At 36.7% G+C, this 27,182-nt stretch overlaps 1 protein-coding gene and 2 long non-coding RNA genes across 3 annotated transcripts; all 3 read left to right on the forward strand.

Annotated features, from left to right (window-relative positions):
* Nucleotides 1–5,694: 5,694 nt before the first annotated feature.
* LOC121789190 lies at nt 5,695–7,483 on the forward strand. The gene is made up of 2 exons (XR_006047993.1): nt 5,695–5,937; nt 7,190–7,483. It is a non-coding gene; the product is annotated as an uncharacterized LOC121789190 (long non-coding RNA).
* Nucleotides 7,484–10,733: 3,250 nt separating this feature from the next.
* On the forward strand, nt 10,734–12,041 carry LOC121789189. Its single transcript, XR_006047992.1, has 2 exons — nt 10,734–10,944; nt 11,061–12,041. It is a non-coding gene; the product is annotated as an uncharacterized LOC121789189 (long non-coding RNA).
* A 13,006-nt stretch (nt 12,042–25,047) lies between these two features.
* Nucleotides 25,048–26,212, forward strand: LOC121789191. Its single transcript, XM_042187693.1, has 3 exons — nt 25,048–25,431; nt 25,524–25,922; nt 26,003–26,212. Exons 1-3 carry the CDS (start codon nt 25,048–25,050, stop codon nt 26,210–26,212), a joined length of 993 nt encoding a protein of 330 aa, XP_042043627.1.
* The last annotated feature ends 970 nt before the right edge of the window (nt 26,213–27,182 follow it).

Genomic DNA, 27,182 nt, shown 5'->3' on the forward strand with positions numbered 1-27,182 from the left:
TAGGGATCGTTTGCTTATTTGATCTGTGTAATTTGGCCGAGAATAGGTATGGGGTAGGCGATGTTGAATTTGCTCTAAGCCTAATATTTTTCTTGCTCTGACGCCATGATAAAAGAATCGGTAATTGTGTTTATTTCTGAACTAATGTAATGACTAATTACTTGTCCCTTCATAGGTGAAATATATGCCACCTATGGTAAGTTACAAATATGGACTACGATAATCTAAACATGGTGTTAGATCAATTCCACAATCTCGGTGATTCTCTTTGATTGCAAGGATCTCTTTCTAACACTATTTAATATAATATATTTCAGCATGTGTCCACTGAGTATAAATTTGTACTCGTCTTGCATGTGTTTGTATATATGCAGTTGAGATGGCGATGGATCTGTGGTGGGTGTTGATGTCAAGTCAAGAAGTCTCTGTTATATGATAAGTATTCTTTTGTTCTTGATGTTTAAGTCCCCATTCTTTTCCCCTATCTTCTTCTACACTTCCTAATTCTCTCCCCTAGTTGCGATTACCAGCGTTTTCTATCTTTAGGGAGTGTTGGCCGTGACATTAACTCACTTCTTTTAATTTGGTCAAAATGTCGTTGATCGTTAACATTTTAAGGAAACTATTAAATATGAACTAAAATATATTACACACTCTGTCCTAGAGAATTAGGCTATTTAAGATTGACGCGGGTTTTAATATGTACTCCCTCCGTCCCACTCAAGATTTCCACATTCTTGAGTGGCACGAGATTATAGAAGGAGTTGTTGATGGAATAAGTAGAGAGAAAAAATATAGTTGAATATTTTAATAATGAGAGAGGATTGATTTTCTTCCAAATATAAAAAATTGACATTTTAAGTGGGACATAGGGAGTAATGGTAAAGTATGAGAGAATGAGGAAAGTAGATGAATTTGTATAATGGATGGGGAACCCATAAAAAGATAAAGTAAAAAGAAGGAGAAAAACATTGCCTTAGATGAATATAAACTATTTTTATACGATGAATGAAAAAGAAAATATAGCCTATTTATATAGGAAAAATGGGGTATTAAAAATAAGATACTATCACATTTAATATGTACAATTGATAAGACTCGTTTCATGCATGTGTTCTGTGATAAAACTGCATACAATTTTGTAATCTAATGTGCAATTGTGAGCCAGATGTGTGTAAAGTCCGCCATAATCAGATAATGAACAGATCAGTTGGGCGGACGAGCAAATCAAGGAGAATGAGTTACTTTGCTGTGCAAACTGCTCAAGTCAGACTATATGCGCAGCGGCAGGAGCACCCGATTGGGAGATGGAGTAAAACACAAGAAAGATCCCCAAAAACAAGGGCAAGAGAGACTTTTCGAAGGAGAGTTACGCCTTCCTATAAATGGAAATAGAGAAGAAGGAAGAGTCAGCACTCAATAGACTTCAGCTATCTTCTAGGGTTGAAATAAGGGCTCCCAACACTCCAAACTCTTGAATTCTGTCATACACATACTTGGTTCTTTAGCTTAGTTTTAGTTTTAGCAGGGTTGGCGTTGGTTTTCACTTTTTCATCATCTTGGTTCTCTAATTCCGTTCCGAGAGGGACGAAGATACAATCTTGTTTTGTGTTTGCTATATTTGGTTTTATGTTTCCTCGCTATTATCAACTCTAGTGTTTTTGCAATGTGAATTTGATGAATGATAACTGTTTACCTTGGATTGTTCTGTTGCCATGCATAAATTCTCTGATTCATTTTTTATTTCTGATTTACGATGCATCTGTCAACTAAGTTTCTTGCTATTGTTTAATTTGTTATATCCGAGTTGTTAACTTACTATTTTTGCTTGGTTGCGAAGGAATCTTGAATGGGATGAGCTAGGATGTTTAGATCTCGTACATTGGAGTTTAGTGGAATGGATCTGAGTATGTTTACGTCGCTTGAAGATGTGATCGTGTCTGATTTGGCATGTGTCTGATTTGGCTTCGGTAGTTGTAGATCTGATTGTCGATTTATGATTTCTGCATCTTCCTACTGTTTTAATTTAGAGTCACGCGTTAGTTTTGTAGGTTTTTTTTCTTATGCAAGTTCGTTATGATTGAAATCTCTGCAGATCTGATTTACTCTGTTTTCAATTTGGTTGTATGAGGAAGATGATTTTGTTAGAAAAGTTTCATTCTATCATACATTTTGCAGAGCGCTGACACCGGCTCACTTTTATTCTGTTTGGCTATTTCAAGAAACCGTAGTACAAGCTCCTCAGTTAGAATGAGTTGACCAGTTCAGTTTAGTTAGTCTCTCAGTTTGTTCAAACCCTTAGTATTCTCAACTTAACCCACTTGTAAGCGTGACAGCAGTCATCTCCAACTTGTCCTCAACAAATGTAGAACACATCCTCTCTATGGAATTCGATCATTGTTTCCCTTTACTAAGTAATAGTATTGTGGGTTAAGGTTTTGAAAACCTTCGAGTTCTCCGTTCGCACACTCAACAAGGCTAGAGTGGGTAGAAGTTTGTCAAGTTGTTCAGCCAAGTTATCCATTGGATCCGTCCATGGGACACGAGCAGGTGACAAAGGACGTTGTTCGACTGGATCCATTTGGGTATTCCAAATTGATCAATCTGCAGCTACCAACTCACGTTTTAGTTGGTACGAAGGATAAATAACGAGAAAATATCTAAAAAAGGAAATTCGCGAAGAAGAACGAGAAGGAGAGAAGCACTTTCAATAATCAAAAAGAATTTTCAACCAAACGTATTGAATGAATTTTAAACTTAAGTCTTTACAATAAACTACTACCTCCTTGTATAACCCATGAATAATTGTGCAATTTAAAGTTAGTACAGATTTAAAAAAGTACATCTAATTGTGCAATTTCAAGTTAGTACTTTCTTTGGTTCTTTCTTTTCTTTTTAATTTGTCTCATTTAAGATGTCTATTTTTTATATTTGAAAATAAATCTCTTTATTCTTTTCTTATTAATATTTACTTTTTTCTGTATACTTATTCCATCTAATAACTCCTCCTAAAATCTCATGTCACTCAAAAATATGGACAACTTGAGTGGGATGAGGGAGTACAAATTTATATAAGTACATCTGTTTATCCTAATATTTATTAATTAAATTAATTTACACCACGTAGAATAGCAATAATAGAGTAGTTCTATTATCAGTTAAATTTGTTCGCATTATTTTGAAACCAAAAAACGATGTGACAAGTGGAGTTGACGACTGACTCTGACAACGAACTTCGTTTGGTTCGTTAATGACATAAAACAAAATTATACTACTTCATCTGTTCCGGCTAAGATGACACTTTTCTTAGACGATACTGAATTTTAGGAGTTATTGGTTAATGTGTTTATTTTGAAAGAGAAAATGTGAACTCCTCCTAAAATCTCATGTCACTCAAAAATATGGACAATTTGAGTGGGATGGAGGGAGTACAAATTTATATAAGTACATCTGTTTATCCTAATATTTCTTAATTAAATTAATTTACACCACGTAGAATAGCAATAATAGAGTAGTTCTATTATTAGTTAAATTTGTTCGCATTATTTTGAAACCAAAAAACGATGTGACAAGTGGAGTTGACGACTGACTCTGACAACGAACTTCGTTTGGTTCGTTAATCACATAAAACAAAATTATACTACTTCATCCGTTCCGGCTAAGATTACACTTTTCTTAGACGATACTGAATTTTAGGAGTTATTGGTTAATGTGTTTATTTTGAAAGAGAAAATGTGAACTCCTCCTAAAATCTCATGTCACTCAAAAATATGGACAACTTGAGTAGGATGGAGGGAGTACAAATTTATATAAGTACATCTGTTTATCCTAATATTTCTTAATTAAATTAATTTACACCACGTAGAATAGCAATAGTAGAGTAGTTCTATTATTAGTAAATTTGTTCGCATTAGTTTGAAACCAAAAAACGATGTGACAAGTGGAGTTGACGACTGACTCTAACAACGAACTTCGTTTGGTTCGTTAATGACATAAAACAAAATTATATACTTCATCCGCTCCGGCTAAGATGACACTTTTCTTAGACGATACTGAATTTTAGGAGTTATTGGTTAATGCGTTTATTTTGAAAGAGAAAATTGTGGGTGTAAGTATTAAAATAGAGAGAAATTAAATGAATATTTAAAAAGAGGTCATAAAAATGGTTGGGTGTATTAATTGCAGAGAGAAAGTTTCTGGAAAAAAAAAAAAAATGTATCATCTTATTAGGACAAACTAAAAAGGAAAACGTGTCATATTAACTGATATAAATGGTGGTTTCCATTTTGTTTTTTAACCTATTCCAATTTTGTTATAAATATACATCTAATACTTTGGAAATTGTTTCCATTTGTTTTTTAACCTATTCCTAATTTTGTTAGTACACCTAAATATCTAGTACCAATAGACAAAATCACATGCGCTAGTTTCCTACGCATAATTATGGAAAATATGTGTGGTATGAAGAATTTGATTGAATAGTTTCCTACACAGAGCTTTAATTTTCCATTTGTCTTTAACCTATTCCAAGTTTTGTTAGTACACCTAAATATCTAGTAATCCAATAGACAAAATCACATGCGCTAGATTCCTACGCATAATTATGGAAAATATGTGTGGTAAGAAGAATTTGATTGAATAGTTTCCTACACAGAGCTTTAATTTTCCATTTGTCTTTAACCTATTCCATGTTTTGTTAGTACACCTAAATATCTAGCAATCCAATAGATAAAATCACATGCGCTAGTTTCCTACGCATAATTTCTTATGGAAAATAAGTGTGTTAAGAAGAATTTAATTGAGTAGTTTCCTACGTAGAGCTTTAATTATATCATCTCAATTAAAAATCTAACTTTAAATTATTAAACGATCAAAAAAATAACATATATGTACTTCTTTTAAGTGAAATGAAAATTATTATTCTAATGAAACACAATGAACCCAAACTGAAAGACCCATTAACCACAACTTAGACTTTTCATGGTATAACAGAATGGAATGGAATACCTATTTTCATTCTATTCCCTTGTTTGGTATAATCGAATAAAAAAGAATACAATAAAAAAAAACTAAGGAAATTCAATAACTTCACCATTTCATTCATATCTTCATTCTATTTATTTTTTTCTGTCATACCAAGAATAACTTTAGTATCTTTGTCTATAAAACAAAGATAAATAGACATCCATACAGAACAACCCATGCTTGGGCTACATAGTTAACATCTCGACAGCCCATGCATATTACTATCATTTGGGATGTAAAATCTTCATAATATAATCAAACCAGTATATGCATTGTTTGAAGGTGATGAATGTGGGAGTTTAACTCATTGACCGGAGAAAGACCAACATGTTTGGGTACTTTACATCAGCGAGAAGAACTCTATCACTACAAACAACACTTTCTTAGATACAATTTCCACTTCTTTGTTTACCAATTCTAAGCTCGAGATGTCACAAATATTAAGTTTGGATGATAATAATAACTAAGTTGGGTATTAACTTAGAGAAATTAGAATTGGAAACAATTGCCTATCTAGTTGTAATTATCATGTTGTTTCAAGGAACTAGTCAATAAAGGAGCCTAATTTGTCACGTATTCTTATATTTGATTATTTTAAATTTCCACGCACTCAATTATTATAAACTAGCTAATTATATCCGAAAATTCTCCACCACCCAATAGCTCAAATGTATCTATAAATTGAGGAGCAAATCCAACACAAACTCTCATCGTCTAAATTTCGCTCAAATGTATCTATAAATTGAGGAACAAATCCAGCACAAACTCTCATCCTCTAAATTTCAATCTCCAGTAGTATGGGTGGAAAAGTAATTACATTTCTTGAATATTTGCTATTCTTAATTCTCATAATGTTCCCTCAGGTAGCTGTTTCCAGGAAATTATCTGAACAAATTTATCCTTACTACCCAAGTATGCTCTTTCTTCACTCTGTAACACTATAATTATAGTTTGGTATTTATTCCACTCAGGGATGTAATTAAATACAAATTCTAAATATTATACAATCTTCAAACTAAGATCTAGATCGTTAGAAAATATCAACTGATGACAAAATAATAGTAACAAAAAATGTTAACACAGTGTCAACGGTTGATGTTGCATTGACATTATGTTGAATATGTGTTGTCATTTTTTGTTGTTGTTAATTTGTCATCCGTTAACATTTTTTAACGGTCCAAATCATAGTTTGAAGTTCCTACAATATTTAGAGTTTGCATTTTATCACTACCCCTATATATATATATATATATATATATAGGGGAGCGTTATTCTCCTATTCATCCCTTAGATCCTTTATTCTTCTTAATATGAGCCGTTAGATCTCATTCATCAATGGTCCAGATGATCTGCATTATTACACTATAATGGTGCATTATTAGTCGGTGTGCATTATTCAACGGAAAATCTGCATTATTAAATGACACGTGGCACTAATCTAACCGTCGGATGACAAAATCGTGGGGCTGAGATCAAGAAGGAAAAAGGAGAAAATATGCAAAAAAGGAAATGAATACATCCATATATATATATATATATATATATATATATATATATACTCTCTCCATCCCCAAAGAATATGCACTTTGGGGATAACACGAGTTTTAATGCAAAATTAGTAAAGTAAGAGAGATGTAGAGAGAAAAGGTAATTAAAGTATTGTTAGTGGGGAATGGGTCCACCTCATTAGAGAGAAAATAATTTTAAAAATTAGAAAGTGTATATTCTTGTGGTACGAATGAAAAAGAAAAGAGTGCATATTCTCGTGGGACGGGAGAAGTATATGATAAAATGTAAACTCATACTATATGGTAAAACTTCAAACTTTTCAACACAGTGCCAACACAACGTCAATATAATGTCAACACAATATAAAAAATCAAGATTTTGATGCAACACAATATTAACACGGTGTCAACTGTTGACACTATGTTGATATTTTCTATTGTTATTCCTTTGTAATCTTTTAACATTTTCTAATAATTCAAATCATGATTTAGAGTTTCTAGAGTTTCCATTTAATTATAATTCTAATATAAAAATACAATCCTGATATACATTTTGTATATACCTGTCTAACTAACTTACCGTGAAAACAGAGGAAGTACAGTCAAAAGCATTTAATTTAATTCTTCTAAAATGATATGTTTATTAAATAATACAGATGATCCTTCGAATATGGGGAGCTGGAACCCTGGAAGATGCTCTATCACCTGCGGCCGCCCATGCCATACCCACTACTGCCGCCCATGCTGCAACAAGCCTGACGTGGCCCGTCCTTGAGAATTCAAGGCTGAACAAGAAAAGTTGGCAATGTTTGAATGACAATTATTAAATAATTTTCAAACATTTTATTCACACGTTAGTAAATGTACTGATGATTATTTCAGTATGTCATATATATTTTGCTTCGAGCTATTGAAAAGTTTATGAGAGCACATTTGATTATCATGACAAATTTTTTGTTTGGATAGTCGGCTGAAATAGTAGTTTAACACTGTCAGCTTTAATTCAAGTCCGCACATATTGGTTTTTTGATCATTCCCAAAAAGCATTAAATTGATTAGGGTTAGACGGAAATTATATACACTTTTCAACTTCCCTCAGACTCCGATGTGGGATGAGTTTATAGTTAACAAACCTCCCCTCAATCTAGATCACATCGGGAACATAATATGTAGTTGACACATCAAGACATTACGGGCCCGCTCGAACTTGAGTCATCCTAGGCCCCACTAGACCTAGCTCTAATACTACTTGTTCAGATTGTCGACTACAATAGTAGTTTGATATTGTCCGCTTTGGGTCCAACCTGTACGGATTTGTTTATGGGTCACTCCCAAAAGGCCTCAAACCGATAGCGGCAAACGCAGTCGACGCCCGACTCGAGGTTGAGTCATCCTGGGGCACACCCGACCTGGCTCTGATACCACCTGTTCATATTGTCAACTCGAGCTTGAGTCATCCTGGGGCACACAATCACATCGGGAACATAATACCTAGTCGACACATCAAGACATTACGGGCCCGACTCGAACTTGAGTCATCCTAGGCCCTACTCGACCTAGCTCTGATACTACTTGTTTAGATCGTTGATTGTAACAGTAGTTTGATATTGTCCGCTTTGGGTCCAACCCGCACGAATTTGTTTATGGGTCTCTCCCAAAAGGCCTCAAACCGATAGCGGCAAACGCAGTCGACACCCGACTCGAGCTTGAGTCATCCTAGAGCACACAATCATATCGGGAACATAATACGTAGTCGACACATCAAGACCTTTCGAGCCCGACTCGAACTTGAGTCATCCTAGACCTCACTCGACCTAGCTCTGATACTACTTGTTCAGATCATCGACTGCAACAGTAGTTTGATATTGTCCGTTTTGGGTCCAACCCGCACGGATTTGTTTATGGGTCACTCCCAAAAGGCCTCAAATCGATCGGGGAAAAAGCGGTGGACGCCCGACTCGTGCTTGAGTCATCCTGGGGCACAGTGGCGGATCTAGGGGGGGCAGGAGGGGGCGGTCGCCCCCTCCGTGCGACTATTTTCCCCTTATCGGGACGTAAAATTACCATGTCCGCCCCCTCCGTTTGCCTCCGGCGTCACCCCGAACAACGAAAAGAATAGCCATGTCCTCACTCAATCAAGCTAATACTATATATTCCGCCCCCTCCGATTCCGGATCCTGGATCCGCCACTGCAGTGGGGCACACTCGACCTTGGCTCTGATACCACTTGTTTATATTGTCAGCTGCAACAGACGTTTGATATGGTCCGTTTTGGGTCAAGCCTGCACGGATTTGTTTTTGGGTCATTTCCAAACGGCCTCAAACTGATTGGGTTGGACATGATTATATACACCTTCCAACTTCCCTCACACCCTCGATCGTGGGATGTGATTGTACTCAACATTTCTACATTGTAGTATTGAGTGACACGTTTGCTGACTATCAATCTTTACTTGGGTGTTGATGAACATGTCATTATATGTCATATATATTACTCCTTCCGTCAAACTTCTACTTGGGTGTTAGACGACGGACCGCTGACAGATAGGCAATTGTTAATGAAAGTAAAAGGATTGCAATATGTTTTGTTGTATTGATTCGCCGTGAGGTTCTCCATTATATAGGCATATTACTAGAGTATTTCTGGTAGGATATAATTTATTCCTAGCCAAAGTAATTGGGTATCAATCACCTATGAACTTATCTTTGCCTTCTTTATCGTGCGTCTTCTTGAGTAAGTCTCCGTGACACTCCCCTCAAGTTGAGCAATGGCATATCTGATGCTTAACTTGCATAAGACTTCCTTGAACACCTTTGGATTTACAGCCTTTGTGAGGATGTCTGCAAGTTGATCTTCTGATGTGACAGAGGGGAACTCTACAATTCCTTTGATTTTCTCTTTGATAAAATGGCGATCCACTACGACATGTTTCGTCCTGTCATGTTGGACTGAGTTTCTGAAATACTGATTGTTGCCTTGTTGTCACAGAATAACTCTTTTCTGTCGCTTTAGCCATAGGATCTCAATTAAACCAGTCTTGATTCTTCGGAATTCAGATTCGGCGCTCGATAATGCTACTATCTTCAGCTTCTTAGTTTTCCATGTAACCAAATTTCCTCCAATGAAGATAAGTATCCTCTAGTAGATTTCTAGTCTATCAGATTACTCACCCAGTCGGCATCGGTACCCATCCACTTCGAGATCATTTTTCCTCAACAATACTACATAACTAGCAATTCCCTTCAATTAATGAACTACCCTCAGCACTGGATCCAGGTGATTTTCTTGACGCTTATGCATGAACTGATTTATGACTCCCACGACATATGCTAGGTCTTGCCTTGTATGTGTGAGATATATGAGCTTGCCTATAAGACGTTGATACTCTCCTCCGTTGGCTACCTTTGCTCCATCTTCAAATTTTATACCATGATTCACCATGAATGGTATGTCTGCTGGTTTGCATTTTTTTGTAACACCCACCCTTTTTCTGTGCTTGAAAAAATTCTCTGTCACCTTTGACTTGCGTGAAATATGTGAGTAATTATTTTCTTACTTCGTGATCAAGGAATAAATACATGATGGTTGACCAATGTGAAATTTCATGCTAAACACTTGCTTCGTGATGAAGTAGTAATTTCTTGATAAACACTTGCTTATGATCAAGTGATAATTGTGATCAAATGATAATTGTGATTTTTACTTCAATAATTAATGCTTGGCACAACACCGAATGCTTAATTATTTATTTGTTGCGAATGGGAAATTACGAGTTTAAGATTCAAGGAAATAGGAACATGTTATTTCCCAAGTCCCTTGGACTTTCAAAAGAAATAAATAATGTGAATGTGGTTATTATTTTAGGTTCACTAAAACAATTAAAGTCTTTTGTTCAATTAATTAAATGCACCAATTGGGCTTGTACCAATAAATAAATAAATGCTTGTTGTACCTTTTTTCTTAAATTCCTTTCCATCCCCGAAATTTTGTTACATTTTTCTATTTCCGTACGTCTCATAAAAGTTGTCATGTTTCACTTTTTTTCATTTTTAGTTTTAGACCTCATATTCCATTAACTTATTCTCACTCACATTTTATTATAAAATTAATATATAAAAATATAACTCACTTTCCACTAACTTTTCAACTTATTTCATTACATTTTTTAAAATTTATGCTTTCTCAAAATATGACAAAATTTAACAGACAAATGGAGTATTACTTTCTTAGCCCAAAGTCAAATAAATCCATGGAAAAGTCTCCCTTCTTCTTCCTTCCCCACATCACACGCCTACTACTCCCTCCCCACTCCAAGATCTTTTCAAATTTCCATCTTTATCTACACCCCTGTTGTTGAAGAAAAATCGAGAGAGAGAAGAAAGAGATTTCAAGTTCCTATCAAGTCGAGAGGTATACCTTCATCCACCAATTTCACATATTTTCTTTCATCTTTTGCATTTATATAATCAAGATAATAAAGAGTCAAACTTAAAATTCGATAATTAAACGGGGGATATACGGGGCAGCGGCGGTGGCGCGTAGCAGCAGCAGTGGCGGCGGTGCAGCGGCGACGGCGGCTGAAGCAACGACAGCTGCTGTCCACAGAGATCAGGCGGCAGCGGCATCGGATGGCGGTTGCGACCGGAGACAGCCAGCGAAAGAGAGAGATTAGCCGTGAGTAGAGATGTGATAAGCTCGGATTTGCACTGTTTTAAGGCCAATATTTGGTCCGTTTTTTAGTGTCTAAGTTGTATTTCATGTCAATTATTTGCATATTTTATCTATTTTGGTATTTTGACGTATTTTGTGAGAAATATGTAAAATAGAGCTGAAAAAGGTTATAAAAATGTCAAAATTCGAAAGCTGGAACTAAAGGGCAACCTAGCGGTCGCTGAAAAGCATTCCAAAGAGCTCGGAAGCTGTCCACCGGCCCGCTGGGCCTGTTCGCGCGCGGTAATCCTCGTTCAAACACATTTTTCTGGCGATTCTGACTTTCAATCAGGTCTTTCTAGACACCATTCTCTTCTTCTTCGAAAGATCTTCACGATGGTACCTTGATCATGTCAATCGGAATTCTGTGGATAAAGTTGTCACCATTTTACCAAAGTCGCGCAATGCTGTCAAGAGCTGAATTTAGGCGGAAATTCAAGAAAGGAAAGAAACTATTACCTTGTGAAGCCAAATCTTTCCTTTAACCTATGGGGCCCGTAATTTCCATCTTTCCTATTACTTGGACGATGCCTTTTACCAACTTTAAACTTTTTTCAAGCCTATATATACCTCATAGCCTAATTCTTCATCTATCGTTCCATCCTCGTGGAGATTGGAGTAAAGCAAGAGAAGACTAAAGATTGCACAACAATTCATCTTGGGTTTTGTTTACTTTTTCTTTATATTTTGTATTTTAATTTGTAGTTTTTGCTATTTGTCTGTGATTAGCTAAACTATAAGAATTCTTGGGATGCGTTAGTAACTTTTATTGGTTTATACAATTCCAGTTTTTGGTATCTGTTTTGTTCATTACTCCGTTTCTATTCTAAGTGTTGAATAATTACTTCATGTTTGAGAGACACATTTTATAATGATATATTGACTTGGAACATTATCGTGAAAGGAGGTTTGCGAGTTAGAAGAGCTTAGTTGATATTACAATTAGCTTCCCTTAAAACGACACTGTTAATTGAGAGCGAGAACACTAGGAGTCTTATGTGCTTTTGGGAGTTACAAATCTAGGATTGACACCCCTAGTGTATGTGATCTACTTTGTGCAGCATGAACAATATTTATGTAACTCATTCTAGTGAACCCTAAAGTATGGATTGTGCTAGGGTATCGTAACTATGTTTTGAGTAAACCATAATTGTGAAAGCTCTATCCTTGGAATTCGACTTTTGCCTGATTTACTTTAGTTATTTGCACGCTTCGTTTTATTTGCTTTATTTATTTTTGCCTAGTTAACTAATTCACCCCAAAACTCTTGTTTCTCTAGATAGTATTTGACGTTTAGTACATGATAGTCATTTGCAATTATATTCCCTGAGTTCGATATCCCGGTACTGACCTTTAGCTATACTATTTCTGCCTTGTATACTTCAAAATAGTTGTAGTGCTAAAAAATAGTGCATCAAGATGCCCAAGGATTACAGTTCGGACGATTTACCGCAAAATGGTAACCGGTTTGATTTGACAATTAAACTGTAACCGGTTTGATTGGTGTAACACCTATTGTGCTAGTTGGATAATTAATTAATTGATTGGGTTTATTTATTTGTTCCCTGAACTAATAATTAATTATTTTATGGGATAATCCTATTGTGAATAATTAGCGTGCATTCGGTATCATGGAATTGAGAGCTTAGAATTGGAATTGGAGCCTCCAATTCCAAATCCATTGGTCGGAATCACAAAAATAATTGGATTTGGAATTGAATTCCAATTCCACAATTTGAGTTCCATATAAAAAATAGAAAATTGTAACTCCAAAATCCAAATAGTCATAAAATTTCTTATAGATCCACAACAAACACTTTACACACTTCACACAGTACACACATTTCGCATACTACACACACTACACACATTTCTCACATTTCATACACTTCACACATTACACACATTTCACACACTGCACATATTTAACACATTTCACACACTACACATTTCACATACTACACATATTTAACACATTTTGCACACTACACACACTACATAAATTTCACACACACTACACATTTCACACGCTACACACAATTCACACGCTACAAACACTACTCACATTTCACACATTTCAAGCATCTTATTTTTGAATTTTTTCAGCTTTTAGATTTTTTTTTCGCTCCAAACCGAATTGAATCGAAAAACTGAAATTTTTCAAAAGTTTAAACTGAATAAAACCGAAAAACTGAAAAACTTAAAAACTAAACTATTTTTGAAATTTTAGTTTGTGTGAAGTGTGTGTAGTGTGTGTACCTCGTGTAAAATTTGTAAGTGTGTGTATTATGTGTATAATATGTATATTTTGTGTATAGCGTATGTAGTGTATTTATTTTGTGTGCAATGTGTGTATTTTGTGTGTATAATGTGTGTAGTATGTGAAGTGTGTAAAATGTGTAGTGTGTAGTGTGTGAAGTGTGTGAATTATGTGAAATATGTGGAACATGTGTAGTGAGTGTTTAGTGTGTGAAATGTGTGAAATGTGTGTAGTGTGTGAAGTATGTGTAGTTTGTGTAGTGTGTGAAGTATGTGTAGTTTGTGTAGTGTGTAAAGTGTGTGTAGTGTGTAAAGTGTGTGTAGTGTGGTAGTGTGTGCATATTTACCAAACATGTCAATTCAATTTCATATCAATTCTTCATTTTACCAACATAGGATTTGGTAATTTCAATTCCATAGAATTCCAATTCCAATTCCGTGTACGGAACGGACCCTTAATTGTAGTTTTTATGGTAATGAAATTTTTGGATTTTGTATGCATGAAGGGGCAAAGGGAGTGATTTAGTAAAAGCGAAAGCGGCCGACCGGCGTCACCTCGACGCCTCGGGCGGCCACCGAAAATCTAAATAACCATGACGCTTGCATTTATTTGCTAAGTGTTGTTTTTGCGCTAATTGTGAATTATGTGAAAAGGTTTTTCTCAAGCGATTTTATGTCAAAGTACGAGATCTGTGTTAAGGAATCACCTAAGCGTTTGAGGTGGGCTTTCGAACTACCCTACGGTGGGACCTGTCTACCCATTGTGTATGGGAAAAATGATAAACTATTTTACGCTTCGTGAAAAATGAAATGTTTGTCTTGCCATGATTTTGTTTTATGATTTGTCTATCCGATGAGGCTAGATGGACGAGGCTAATTGCCTCAATGGAATTATGGGCTCATTATGTGTGAGAAAGGCAGAAGTAGGGGCAGCAAACTCTGCTTAGCTAGTATACACCATGAACTGTGAGCTAATACGTGTTGGCCAATTCAGTGAACGTCGTGGAATGTGGTCACATTCTCGGTTTACAATAATTTGGTACTCCCTCCATTCCATAATAGATGTCAGACTTTCCTTTTTAGTTTGTCCCACAAAAGATGTCACATTTCCTTTTTGAAAAAAGTTCTCTCTCACATTAATATAAATATACTATTTTCTCTCTCCACCTAATACACAAAACTACATCGCATAAAATCTTGTGCCAATCCCCAAGTATGTCAATTTTTTAAAAATGGAAAAGATATTTAGTGACTCAGAATTTATAAAGAAAAAACCCGACTTCACTGACTGCTCAGCTCTGCATGTATTTTTTCTATGTGAAGGTTTAGCTAATGATGGATCTGTGGTGGGTGTTGAGGTCGAGTTTTGAAGCCTTGATGTAGAATGTGTTGTTTCTTCACACATTGAGTTTGAATCGATACAATATTGTGATTCGTGTTACATCCTTTATTGGTTCAAGTCTCGTTGTGAAGATGGTCTTCTATGAAACCATACTTCTATATATGAGGAGTCTCCTTTTTATTTTGATGTATTGCTTCCCCATAGTTCTCATCCCCCCAATTTCTTTTCTCTTCGCTTTTTATCTTTCTTCCCCAGTCGCGATCACTCAAGTTTTCTATCCTTAGGAAATACAGGCCGTGACAAATCTAGCAGCCCAGTTTCGGCAAGGCGGTCTAATATATACTTCGTCTGTAGCAGAAATATTCCTTCTCTAGATTGAAGCACTTCAATTCCTAATATTTGAGAGCTCCAAGATCTTTCATCTCGAATTCTTGGGACAAATTTCATTTTATGTCTTCAACCTCCTTCTCATCATCCCCTGTTGTGATCATATCATCTACTTAGATGATCAAACAGGCTAACTTGTCACCCCTTCTCTTTAGAAATAGAGAGTGGTCTAAAAATCTCACATATTTGAATGTACCCCTCTTTTTATGACTTTGAATGTACCTATACTTGATCATTGCATGTGAAAATCTCCCAAACTACACTCTTGGGGACTGTTTTAGTATGTAGAGTGACTTCTTTAATCTGTACACTTATCCTCCAAATTCTTCTAAGTATCTCTTCCATATAGACCTTCTCATTTTTCTTTAGTTCTCCATGTAGGAAGGAGTTCGATACGTCAAATTGGTGTAGTTTTCAATCCTTGCTAGCGGCTATTGAAAGCAAAGTTTGACCTTATTTATTAATACTATAGGGGAGAAGGTTTCCTCATAGTCGATCCCGTAGGTTTGAGTGTACCCTCTTTACCACCAATCATGCTTTGTATATCTCAATAGACCCGTCTGTTTGGCGTTTGATAGTGAAAACCCATAGGCACCCTACTAGTTTTTTTCCATCTAGCAATCTGCATTTCTCTCGAGTGTTGTTCCTAACAAGTGCATCCATTTCTTTTTTCATCGCCTCCCGCCAGTGTTTATGTTTCATTGCCTTTTCAGTTAATCGTGGTAGTGATAGATCTTTCTCATACAAGGATACTTCAAAAGCTCGAGCCATCTCAGTCAGATTCCCACTATAGATTTGTCATAGAGTACCTTACTTTGTGCCTCTTCCAATTAGCTGAGTATCTCTTGGGTGGAACACTCCTTGTACAACTCCTACAACTCACCGTAGGTTCCTCGGTTGTTATGATTCCCTGTCTCATATGGTCAGAACTAAATTGAGGGGTGTTAGTGTTTTCAGAGTTGCCAACCTCAGGAACCATAGACCGGTCTGACGGTGAGGCTATATCGCTGGATTCGCAAGCCTGATCATGGGACTCTGTAGTAATGCACTTTTTATCAGCATTAAATATATCTGCAAGTATACAGGGTAGACCTAGTATAACTAAAGGTTAGTACCAGATATCGAACACAGGGAAAATGATCACGGATTGTCTATCTTCTACTAAGCTTTTTCTACTATTTGGAGAAGCAGAGATTTTTGGTTTTTTAAAAGTAAATTAGAAAGCAAATAAACAATTGCAAGTAAATTAACAGAGATAAAACAGATGAAATAAGAGAATTTCAGGGACATGCTTTCACAGTTATGGCTTATACAAGTTCCAACCACAATGCCTTATCACAAATCATACATAACTTGAACGAGTCACATAAATATTGTCATCCCAAAGTGGATTATAGACACTAGGGGCGTCAATTCTAGATTTGTAATTCCTAAAAGTTCTTAAGACTCCTAATGTTCTAGCTCTCTATCGACTGGGGAGGATATAAGAAGTGGGGAAGAAAGGGTAATTGAAGCAAAACCATACATGGACATAAATAGATAGTATAATAATTTATTTAATCATCAAGAAGATGTATCAGGGTAATGAGTTTAATGTATCACAACGTAAAACACATTATTCAAAATATTAAATAGTCTTAGCGGAAGCATTCAAGAGAAACAAATAAAATCATGTGTAAAGACGCGACTCAATCACTACAAGATAACGAGTAGACTTCAGATGCTCCACTCAACACCCACCATGACGTGTCATAGCTCAACCTGCACATAGGAAAAACACATGCAGAGCTGAGAACTTGATATACTTAGTGAACATTTGCCAAAATAATAATTGCATAAAAATAGTTGCCAAACCAATTCGAGTGACCTTGAGGTTTAGCTTTAAAAAGAACCCAAGTACACTAAAAGTATCTCTTTTCCATAAATTCGGTCGGCTAACCATTTTTTCGTTGTCTATACACTATGTGAAATAACTCGTGAAACGGGAATGTGGCCACATTCCAAATGGTCACTGGACCGGCCAACTGCGCGAAAGCTAGCTCACGGTCCCCACATGGTGTACACTAATCTAAGCAGGGTTTGCGGCCCATACTCAGACCCGACTCCGATTAAGCATTAGCAAAGCCAGGCAACCAGCAAAAAGCTAGGGCAAATAGGTATTCCACAAAATCCAAAACACGGCATGGCAATCATTTAATTCACGTCATAGCATTTAGCATCATTGAGAACAAAGCCCAAAATATTTCTTGCGGTATTTCTTAAATTAAAAAAATCCACCTCGTTCTATTAAAAGATCTCGTAAATTGAATATTCCTCGTTCCGAACTTAGATTCTCACGGAATAATCTCCTTTAGATAAATAAAATAACACAATAATTAGCGCAAGAAAACTACTAATTAGAATGCATGCACCCTAATTAAAGTCTTTCTATCTCGTTTCTAGAATTTTTGCATATTTTCGATTATTCGGCGGCCGCCCATGCGACGCCGGTCGGCCGCTTACACCCACAACTCCTCCTTTGACTCCTCTTATTTCCTCCACGATATCAGATTAAATCCTAAGATTTTATTTAGCGTGTAATTAAACTTTCACAAATTAAATTTCTCCTCGAATTGACTTTGGCTACAAATTATTCATCCTTCGAATTATTCCGAGAATTAATGAAATAATCCCCGCAATTAATTTATTCCTTAGCCCAACGATTTATTTACCACCTCAGTCCAAGGATTTAATTTTAACTTAATTAAGAGGCCCAAGGGAGTAGCCCAATTTAAACTCCTCCAAAACAAATTTGTGAGCCCAAAAATAAAAGACCCACAAAATACTCCCTTCTCCACTATCGGCATCACTTCTCTTTCTTTCCTTATTGCCCTTATTCGCCCCTCACAAAACTTGACAAATCCCGTCGCCTCTTTCAACCACCACCGCCGCTAGACTTCCGCCGTCAACCGTATAAATTTAGCTACAAAATATTTTAATAATTAAATTTATAATTACAATTTTATTTAATAAATTTTATAAGATCATACTAGTTTTTTTAAAATTTTTACTTTCTAGAAGTTTAAGACAAAGAAAGCATAAGACAAAGAAAATAAACGAAGATTTGATATAAAGTGATTAAAAAAGTGAAGTGGAAAGTATCATTTCAAGCACTCAAATTATAAGAAAACATCATATCCAGTACCTCAAGTATTCCACTTTTATGAATGGAAAAAATTTCCCTTCATCTATAAAATTGCTTTGGAATATATTTTTGCCCAAAAATTACCATGAATAGTAAAAAATACTTCCGGCGTGATTATGGCAAAATCCAAGTATCATAGGCGATATTTTTAAAATTCAGGGATGACTTATAAAATACACTACTTTGGTAAATTTATTTATGATACATACGTACATCAAAATTTCTATATGAAACATTTAAGTTGTTATTTTACACACATTAAGTGTGATATATAAATCATAGTTCACTGACAACATAGAAGTCAACATTAAACAATTAATCATTGCAAAATTTCTATTAGACGAAAAGGACATAGAACTAAGAGCATCTCCAGTGGGCGGATGTCCCATTAGGACATCCACTAGGACATTCCAAAAACACCTCCTGCCACGTCATTAGGACTTCCCATCCCACTACCACGTCACTAGGACATCCACTGCACAATCCGCCCTTCCCATCGCCCTTCCCACTAGGACATCCCGCAATAAAAAAAATTATACATTTACAAATAAAACAATTTACATTTACGGAAATAAAATTTGACCGAGAATACGAACGGGAAAAATTAACAACTTCATCAGAAAAAACATACATGATTCGAAAAAAAAATTACATACTAATAAAAAAAAACTTCATACATTATCACGTCAACCCCTCCGAGTCCAAACCTCTTCGATGATATCCTGCTGAAGTCGAACATGGGCATCTGTTTGCCGCATGTCGGCAAATTCAACGAGCCGTATATATAGAGTTTTAAAAAAAAATTTAAAAACGGGACGTCCGACTGGACGCCACAATGGCGGACGTCCGCCCGCCCGTCGCGCCGACGTCACGTCCTCACGGGACGTCCGTATCCGACCTTCGACGCTCCAATGGCGGACGTCCCCAACGCCCTTCCGCACGTCCGACCCGACGTCCTACCGGAAGGTTGCCACTGGAGATGCTTTAAGTTGGAAAAAATGGTTGGTTAATCTTTTTTGAAAAATAATATATAAAGCACTAACATGGCGTAACACAATCTCAATGAAGAAAACTTATGAAAGAGAAATTACACGGAAATAAACTGAAATTAAAATACTAATTGAAACTTTAAACTGTAGTGTCAAAGATAAGCCGAGTCGAGGAGTCCTCTTTTCATAAGATGAGATACACCTCGGTAGTGCTCTCGAATTGGCGTGTCGTCTGAAACACTTTTTATTTGAACTAAATAATCCTTCAAGTATACAGGGTATATAGAGTATAGCTAAAGGTAAGTACAGGATATCGAACACAGGGAAAACAGACACAAATTGTCTACCTTCTACTAAGCTTCTTTTACTATTTGGAGAAACAAAAGGTTTGAGATTTTTGAAAGTAAAATCTAGTAAAACAGAAATAAACAACTTTTCCAGATAAAGCACAGAGATAAAACAAATGAGATAATGACAATTCAGGGATTTGCTTTCACAGTTATGGTTATACAAATTCCAACTATAACACCCTAGCACAGTCACTAGAACGAGTCACATAAGTTTTGCCAATGCAGCACAAGTGTAGATAACATACACTAGGGGAAAATATTCAGCACAATTTGGTAAATCTTGAGGAGAAAATAGGTCGGGCCAGCGGTCGCTGGTGAGTGTTCTGTAGTTTCTGTCTCTTGATCAGCGGTTGCTGCACTTTGTTTCAGCGGTCGCTGGCAATCATCTCATAGCTACTGGATCTCCTGGAGTGGTCGCTGCGCACACCCCAACGGTCGTTGCGTATACCCCAGCGGTCATTGGGCGTGTTCCTCTTTTCAGCACAACTTTCCCGAAGTAGACCGCTACTCGTTCAGCGGTCGTTGGTGGCCAGCGGTCACTGGCAAGGCTGCAGCGGACTGCTGGACCTCTCAAAAGCTCCAGATTTCCAACTTCGACTTTTAGCTATCTTTTTAGGCTCTATTTTACACATTTCTCACAAAATACGTCAAAATACCAAAATAGATAAATTATGCAAATTATGGACATATAATGCAACTTTAACACTCAAAACGGACGAAATAATGGCCTTAAAACATTACAAAATCCGAGCGTATCGTCATTCCCAAATATGTAACGACTTTGTGCAATACCCGAGGAACCGTATTCGGAATGTCACATATTCTATAATCTTGTTTACTCAGGTATTACTCAAATATAAAACGCATTATGCAAATCATGTAATTTGTATAGCCCATGTAGGGCAGGGTCACGTCAAGTAAATTACTTGCAGGTACTAAGTATCAAAATATTATATTTTCTCACATTCGTCTATGCTTGACTCCTGAACTTCTCTTTTAATCGCATATCTTTCACAAATCATATGGTTGGGGCTTAGCAATACTTGAAAAATGGCCCAAGGGACTAGTACGAATATCAGTTGTCTTGTACGATGGCTCGATGGCCTGCCACGATGGCTCAATGGCCAAACACGATAGCTCGATGGCCTAACACGATGGCTCGACAGCCTAACACGATAGCTCGACGGCCTTGCTCGATGGCCTGGCTCGATGGCTCGACGGCCTGACACGATAGCTCGACGGCCTTGCACGATGGCTCGATGGCCAAGCACGATGGCTCGACAGCTTGGCACGATGGCCTTGCATGATGGCTCGACAGCCTTGCACGATAACTCGATGGCCTTGCACGATGGCTTGATGGCCTGGCATGATGGCACGATGGCTCTACGGCTTGGTACGATGGCCTTGCACGATAGCCAGACGACCTTGCACGATGGCTCGATTACCTGGCGTGATGGCTCGATGGCCTGACACGATGGATCGGCTGCCTTGTACGATTGCTCGATGGCCTGGCACGATGGCCTTGCACGATGGCTCGACGGCCTTGCACGATAGCTCGACGGCCTTGCACGATGGCTCGATGGCCTTACACGATGGCTCGACGGCCTTGTGCCAGGCCTGGTGGCATTGCACGTTTCAGCCCATGGCCAAACTTTTGGGCATAGCTGGCACGGTCTAACTGAGTCTCACCCCTTCTCTCACACAAAATGCCCCTTTGGATCCGTGTCGTACGCATAGGTATCTTTTGCGTGATAAACGAAAATTTCCGAATCATATGATTTTCACAGTTTTTCTTATATACTCTTATATTCTTATCATATAACAATTATAAATAACACTTCTTTATACTATTAGGAACTTTAAGTCATTTCTTTTAATTATTTCGTATCGAAAGGTTATATTTAATCTAAGCCCTGTAACGGGATATATGGCAAGGCTGCAGCAGACTGTTGGACCTCTCAAAAGCTCTAGATTTCCAACTTTGACTTTTATCTATCTTTTTAGGCTCTATTTCGCATATTTCTCATAGAACATATCAAAATACCGAAATAGATAAATTATGCAAATTATGGACATATAATGCAATTTTGACACTCAAAACAGACCAAATAATGGCCTTAAAACATTACAAAATCCGATCATATCATCATTCCCAAAGATGCAACAACTTGTCTCTGAAGTAGCAGCACCGCTAGCAACAGAGCTCCTGCGAATTGGACCATGACGAGAGCAGAGCTTCGACAGAAGAACAATGCTTAGAGAGAGAGAGTTTATATGACTGTAAAGATTTCAAATGTATCATGAAAAGTCTTGGGGTCGAAAATGAAAAAGTATGCATCTCTAATTATAGGCAATGTGTAGGATGTGGATTCAATTCTGCCATTAAAGCTAATGTAGTTGTTCATTCCAAAAATGTACCTGGACATCCCAATCAATGTGCACGCATTGAAATCTTTGTAGCTTTCCATGTATGTTCATTTTCCACATTGTTTAGTCTACCTGTCCAATAGGGATTAATTAATTACATAACTCCATATTATTGTGATATACTTTAATATATTATTTATCACTCACCTGGAATCGTTTTAGAGAAAGTGAATATATCACAATCATCTACTCGGAGCGTATATCAATCATAAATTATTTAATTATTTCAAAATTAAATATTCTGTCACTTATACGACCCGATCAAATTGCATTGATTGAACTACGATTCTCATAAACCCACTCCAAGCGAATCTCAATTAGAGCTATATTTATTTAAATGTGTGTAGCTAGATAATAAAATTAAACATAACAATCATTATACAAGGAATGTAATCAAATGCAAACTCTAAATATTGTACAAACTCCAAATTATGACCTGGACCATTAAAAAATGTCAGCAGATGACAAAATAACAGCAACAGAAACTATCAACACAATGTCAAAGTTTGACACTGTGTTGACATTGTGTTGATATTGTTAGGGATGTCAATTGGGCTAACCCGCTCGGTCTCGGGCCAATCCACTCGGGTTGTCGGGCTACTTGGGTGCGGGTTATTCGGGTTGTGAATTTTTTGGGTTATAAATTTTCGGCCCTAACCCTAAATCTTTGCTTTTCGAGCTAACCCACGGGCTAGTCGGGTTTAAAGTGATCTTATATGTTACTCACTCCATTCTATTTTGCGAAGTTCCAAGTTAATTGAGTCATTTCTATTTTTGGCAAAAAGTAATTTTCCCTTTTACTTTATTCTCTCTTCATCTCTCTTACTTGTTTCACCATTCATTTAACACAATATTCTTAAACTCCGTGCCGAAAAGAAATGCCTCTATTAACAAGGATCGGAGGGAGTACTTTCTATCCAATCTAATTTCTAACTTGTAAAAAAAATAGATTGTCGTAAATAGTAAAGTATTATGAAAGTGATCAAGAGAAAAAAATAAAAGCAATTGAAAATTGAAACAAAATACATAAACATATCGCTAATTAGTAGCACACGTGAATCCGACACAATTAAACGAAAATCATGCATTTCAAAGGGGTTGAATGACATTCTTTTGTATACCCAAAAAAATATATTCTAAGTAGTTGAAAAAGATAGTATATATAAACTATATAGAGTTGAATGACATTCTTCTACATCAATAACTTTTGAAACTTCAACCGGATAATTTTCTTCGAGAGGAAAAACGTAATACGGCGTTTAATACGAGTAAATATTAATAACATCTTTATTCCATATAACACTAACTTTCAATTTGAGAGAGAAGACATGATTACCATATATCATATATATAACCCAAAATTTTAATTATATTTTTTATTTTAAATGCTTAACCCATGGGCTAACCCGCAACCCACCTGGGCCAGCCAGCATAACCCGCCGACCCGAACGGGTCAGCCCATGTAGCCCTATTTTGTATCTGGGTTGCGATTTTCCGACCCTAACCCTATGATTTTACTGGGTTATTCGGATCGACCCGTGGGTTTCGGGCTAGATTAACATCCCTAGATATTGTATTACATTGTGTTGACGTCAAAATCTTGAAATTTTACATAGTGTTAATATTTTGTTGACACTGTATTGAAAATTTTGAATTTTGTATAATATATAAAGTTTGCATTTTATCACTACCTCATTCTACAATTATACAATTAGAAGAAGTATCATTTTCATGATCTTCTAGTGCCAACTAATTCAACATGTGAGATAATATTAATAATATTATCTTACTCGATTTGGTGTCTTTCATGTTCTAGCTAAAGTTTGAGTAAAGACAAATTTATAAAAATTGTATATACAAAATGCCCATCAAATTTGAATCGGATATGATTAATTTATTTTGATTTGATAACATCATTAATGGTATATTTTTATGACTAATCTGACCCTATTTACAATTGTAGGAAAAATATTATATTATTACAGTTTTTCTTATTCATTTATGTTGTTTAGTTCATTTTATTTAAACCATCATAATGATATGAAGATAAATAAATTTTTCATTTTTAGCAAAGTAAAAGTTGGAGAAAATACACTTTTATTTGAAAACTTTATTTTATTACGTCATCTATATTTTAAAAATTATTAACCCTTTTATTGTTAATTCAACTTTTAATTTTGCAAGTAATATTATACGTAGTACATATTGGTTGATTTTTCAAAGAGGAAAAATTATTCGTTTACAAAATAAGAATCATGTCATTTAAATTTCTTTAATATTCTATTTTGTGCAATAAATATTTTTTATCTTTTAGGAATTTTATTTTGCTAGTATATAATACTCCCTCCGTCCCCAATTAGAATTCACTCTTTGACCGGACACGGGTTTTAAGGAAGTGTTTGAATGTGTGGTGTAATAAATGGAGTTAGGTAGTGAAATGTGAGACCTCTTTGACTTTTTGTGTAATAAATGTGTTTGAACTATTCAATGTGCAAATAAATTTTGGAGGATTAAATAATGGTGTAGTGATTAAATAAATTCCATTGATTACACTTAATTAATTAAACTTGGTGTTGCCAAAATTGAATGGAAAAAAATTACACTGCCATTGAAATGAAGAGAGAAGATGATTGAAAAAAGGGCTCAAATTCAAACTCCTGCCAAAAAAAAGAGGGAATGCCAATTTCATTCCATGGAGGGAATTTGTACAACCAAGGAGAGAACATTTACAAGGAATTTCAAAGTCCACCAACTCCTATAAATATATTCATTTCTACTTCATTCACTCCCACCAACCAAAACAAAAAAAAAAAAGGAAAACCTATTTAAAGTGAAATGCCCTCAGAAAATCTTCATCACTGGGCAATGGAGCTTGAGGTGGTCCGAGAGTTGGACCGTGAGTATGAGCATCAGGAGCAGGGGCAGGGTGGAAGGCAGCGGGTCTCATTAGAGTTGAACAGCCAAGAAAAAAACCTCATTGCACAGTTTCTTCTACAGCAAAGTAAAGCTGGAGTGCTGCCAAGAGGTTCCTTTACAGAGGCAGCCAAAATATTCAACATCCATAAAAGGACAGCACTGAGAATTTGGAAGATCAGCAAGCAGCAAATAGACAGAGGGGAACCTGTTATGATGCAAGGCAAAGCAACAGGTTATCAACACAAAGATAAACTCATGCTAGATGAAGAAAAGTTTAGAAACCTGTCCATGCTTGAGAGATCAACAATAAGGAAGGTTGCTTCTAGGATGGAAGTAAGCAAGACAACAATTGGTAGATTTATTAAGAGTAATCAGTTGAAACCTCATACAAGTGCACTCAAGCCTACACTGACTGAAACCAACAGAATTGCAGGATGAAATGGTGTCTTGCTCATATTCAGCCAACATTAGCTGAAGGTAAACTTCTTTACCATTCAATGCACAACATTGTTCATATTGACGAGAAATGGATCTACATGACAAAGACATCAGATAGATACTACCTTTTGTCGGATGAGGATGTGCCTTACAGGTCCTGTAAGTCCAAGAGATTCATCACTAAAGTGATGTTCATGGCTGCTGTTAGTAGGCCACTTATTGGCAGTGATGGAGAAATCATATTTGATGGTAAAATAGGCTTATTCTCATTCACAGAGGAAGTACCAGCCAAAAGAAGTTCAAAGAACAGGCCAAAAGGGACAATTAAGACAAAGCATATTCAATCAATTAACAAGGAAGTAACGACAGCTTGTCTCCTAAACCAGGTATGCCAATTTTTTCTGTCATTAAAGCTATCAGACATTATTAATGTCATCACTTAATCACATACACATATCATTCACAGATTATACCAACAATCAAGGCCAAGTGGCCAGCCAATGCAAGCAAGAAGATTTTCATCCAGCAAGATAATGCCAAACCTAACCTAAGAGCTGCTGACCAACAGTTTGAGTCACTTGCTAGTACTGATGGGTTTGAATTCCATCTAATTAGCCAACCACCCAACTCAGAAAAGCTTAATCACAGGGCATATGGACAACAACACAATGCATAGGGACCTCAGAGGACACTAACACAGCCTCCAAACCATACAAAGGGGTGGTTGAGCTTTCCCTCAGAAAAGCTTCATCACAGGGCATATGGACAACAACACAAGGCATAGAGGCAACACATTACACTTACAACAGCCACAGTAATACACAAAAACATTCATTATCGATTCCCACTGTCTCAGTATCACATAAACATTCATCATTAATTCCCACTGCCTCAATATCACATAAACATGGAGCAATGCACATAAACATGGAGTACATCAGAAATAGCCTACATTTTCCTCAAATCAGAAGCCTCTAAACCCTAAAAAGTGGTGGCTTTGAATCAGAAAGAAACTCACAACATACAGGAGATCCTTTAGGCAAGGAAACATGATGAATAGCATTGCCTTTTCATTGTCGGTGTACTCCCTGTTTGGCTCCACCGCCGGCTGCATTCCTGCGGCCATGCCTTCCTCGATGTCAACCAAACCAATGGAAGGTGTTTCACTTTCCCCCAATTAACAGGACGTGAAGGCGGCTTGGTCTCCGACCAGTCAAACGGCTGCGACGGAGGCTAAGTTTCAGATTCGTCAAACACCACAGTCGGAGGTAAAGTTTCATATCCGTCGATTAATAGGACGGAGGTAGAGTTTCAGAACCGTAGAAGCCCTCTGACGGATCTGCAGTTTCAGATCCGTCAAAACCCTTAGCCGGAGCTTCAGTCTCACATCCGTCGAGAGCCTTAGACGGATCTTCAGTTTCAGATCCGTTCAAACCCTTGTACGGAGCTTCAGTTCAGATCCGTAAAAGAACAAATCGGGGGGTGTCGGATATTCAGCCCCGTCGTCTCCTATGAACGGTGGAATAGCGTGAACCACGGACCGACGGCCAATTTCATCGTCGTCAACCTAGTCGGTTGGTGTTTCAGGGACGATAGTGTCCATCGATTCGGGGGGAGGCGGAGGGGGAGAGTGAGTGAGGCGGAGG

The sequence above is a fragment of the Salvia splendens genome, unplaced genomic scaffold (assembly GCF_004379255.2).
Source record: "Salvia splendens isolate huo1 unplaced genomic scaffold, SspV2 ctg164, whole genome shotgun sequence".
Classification (NCBI taxonomy): domain Eukaryota; kingdom Viridiplantae; phylum Streptophyta; class Magnoliopsida; order Lamiales; family Lamiaceae; genus Salvia; species Salvia splendens.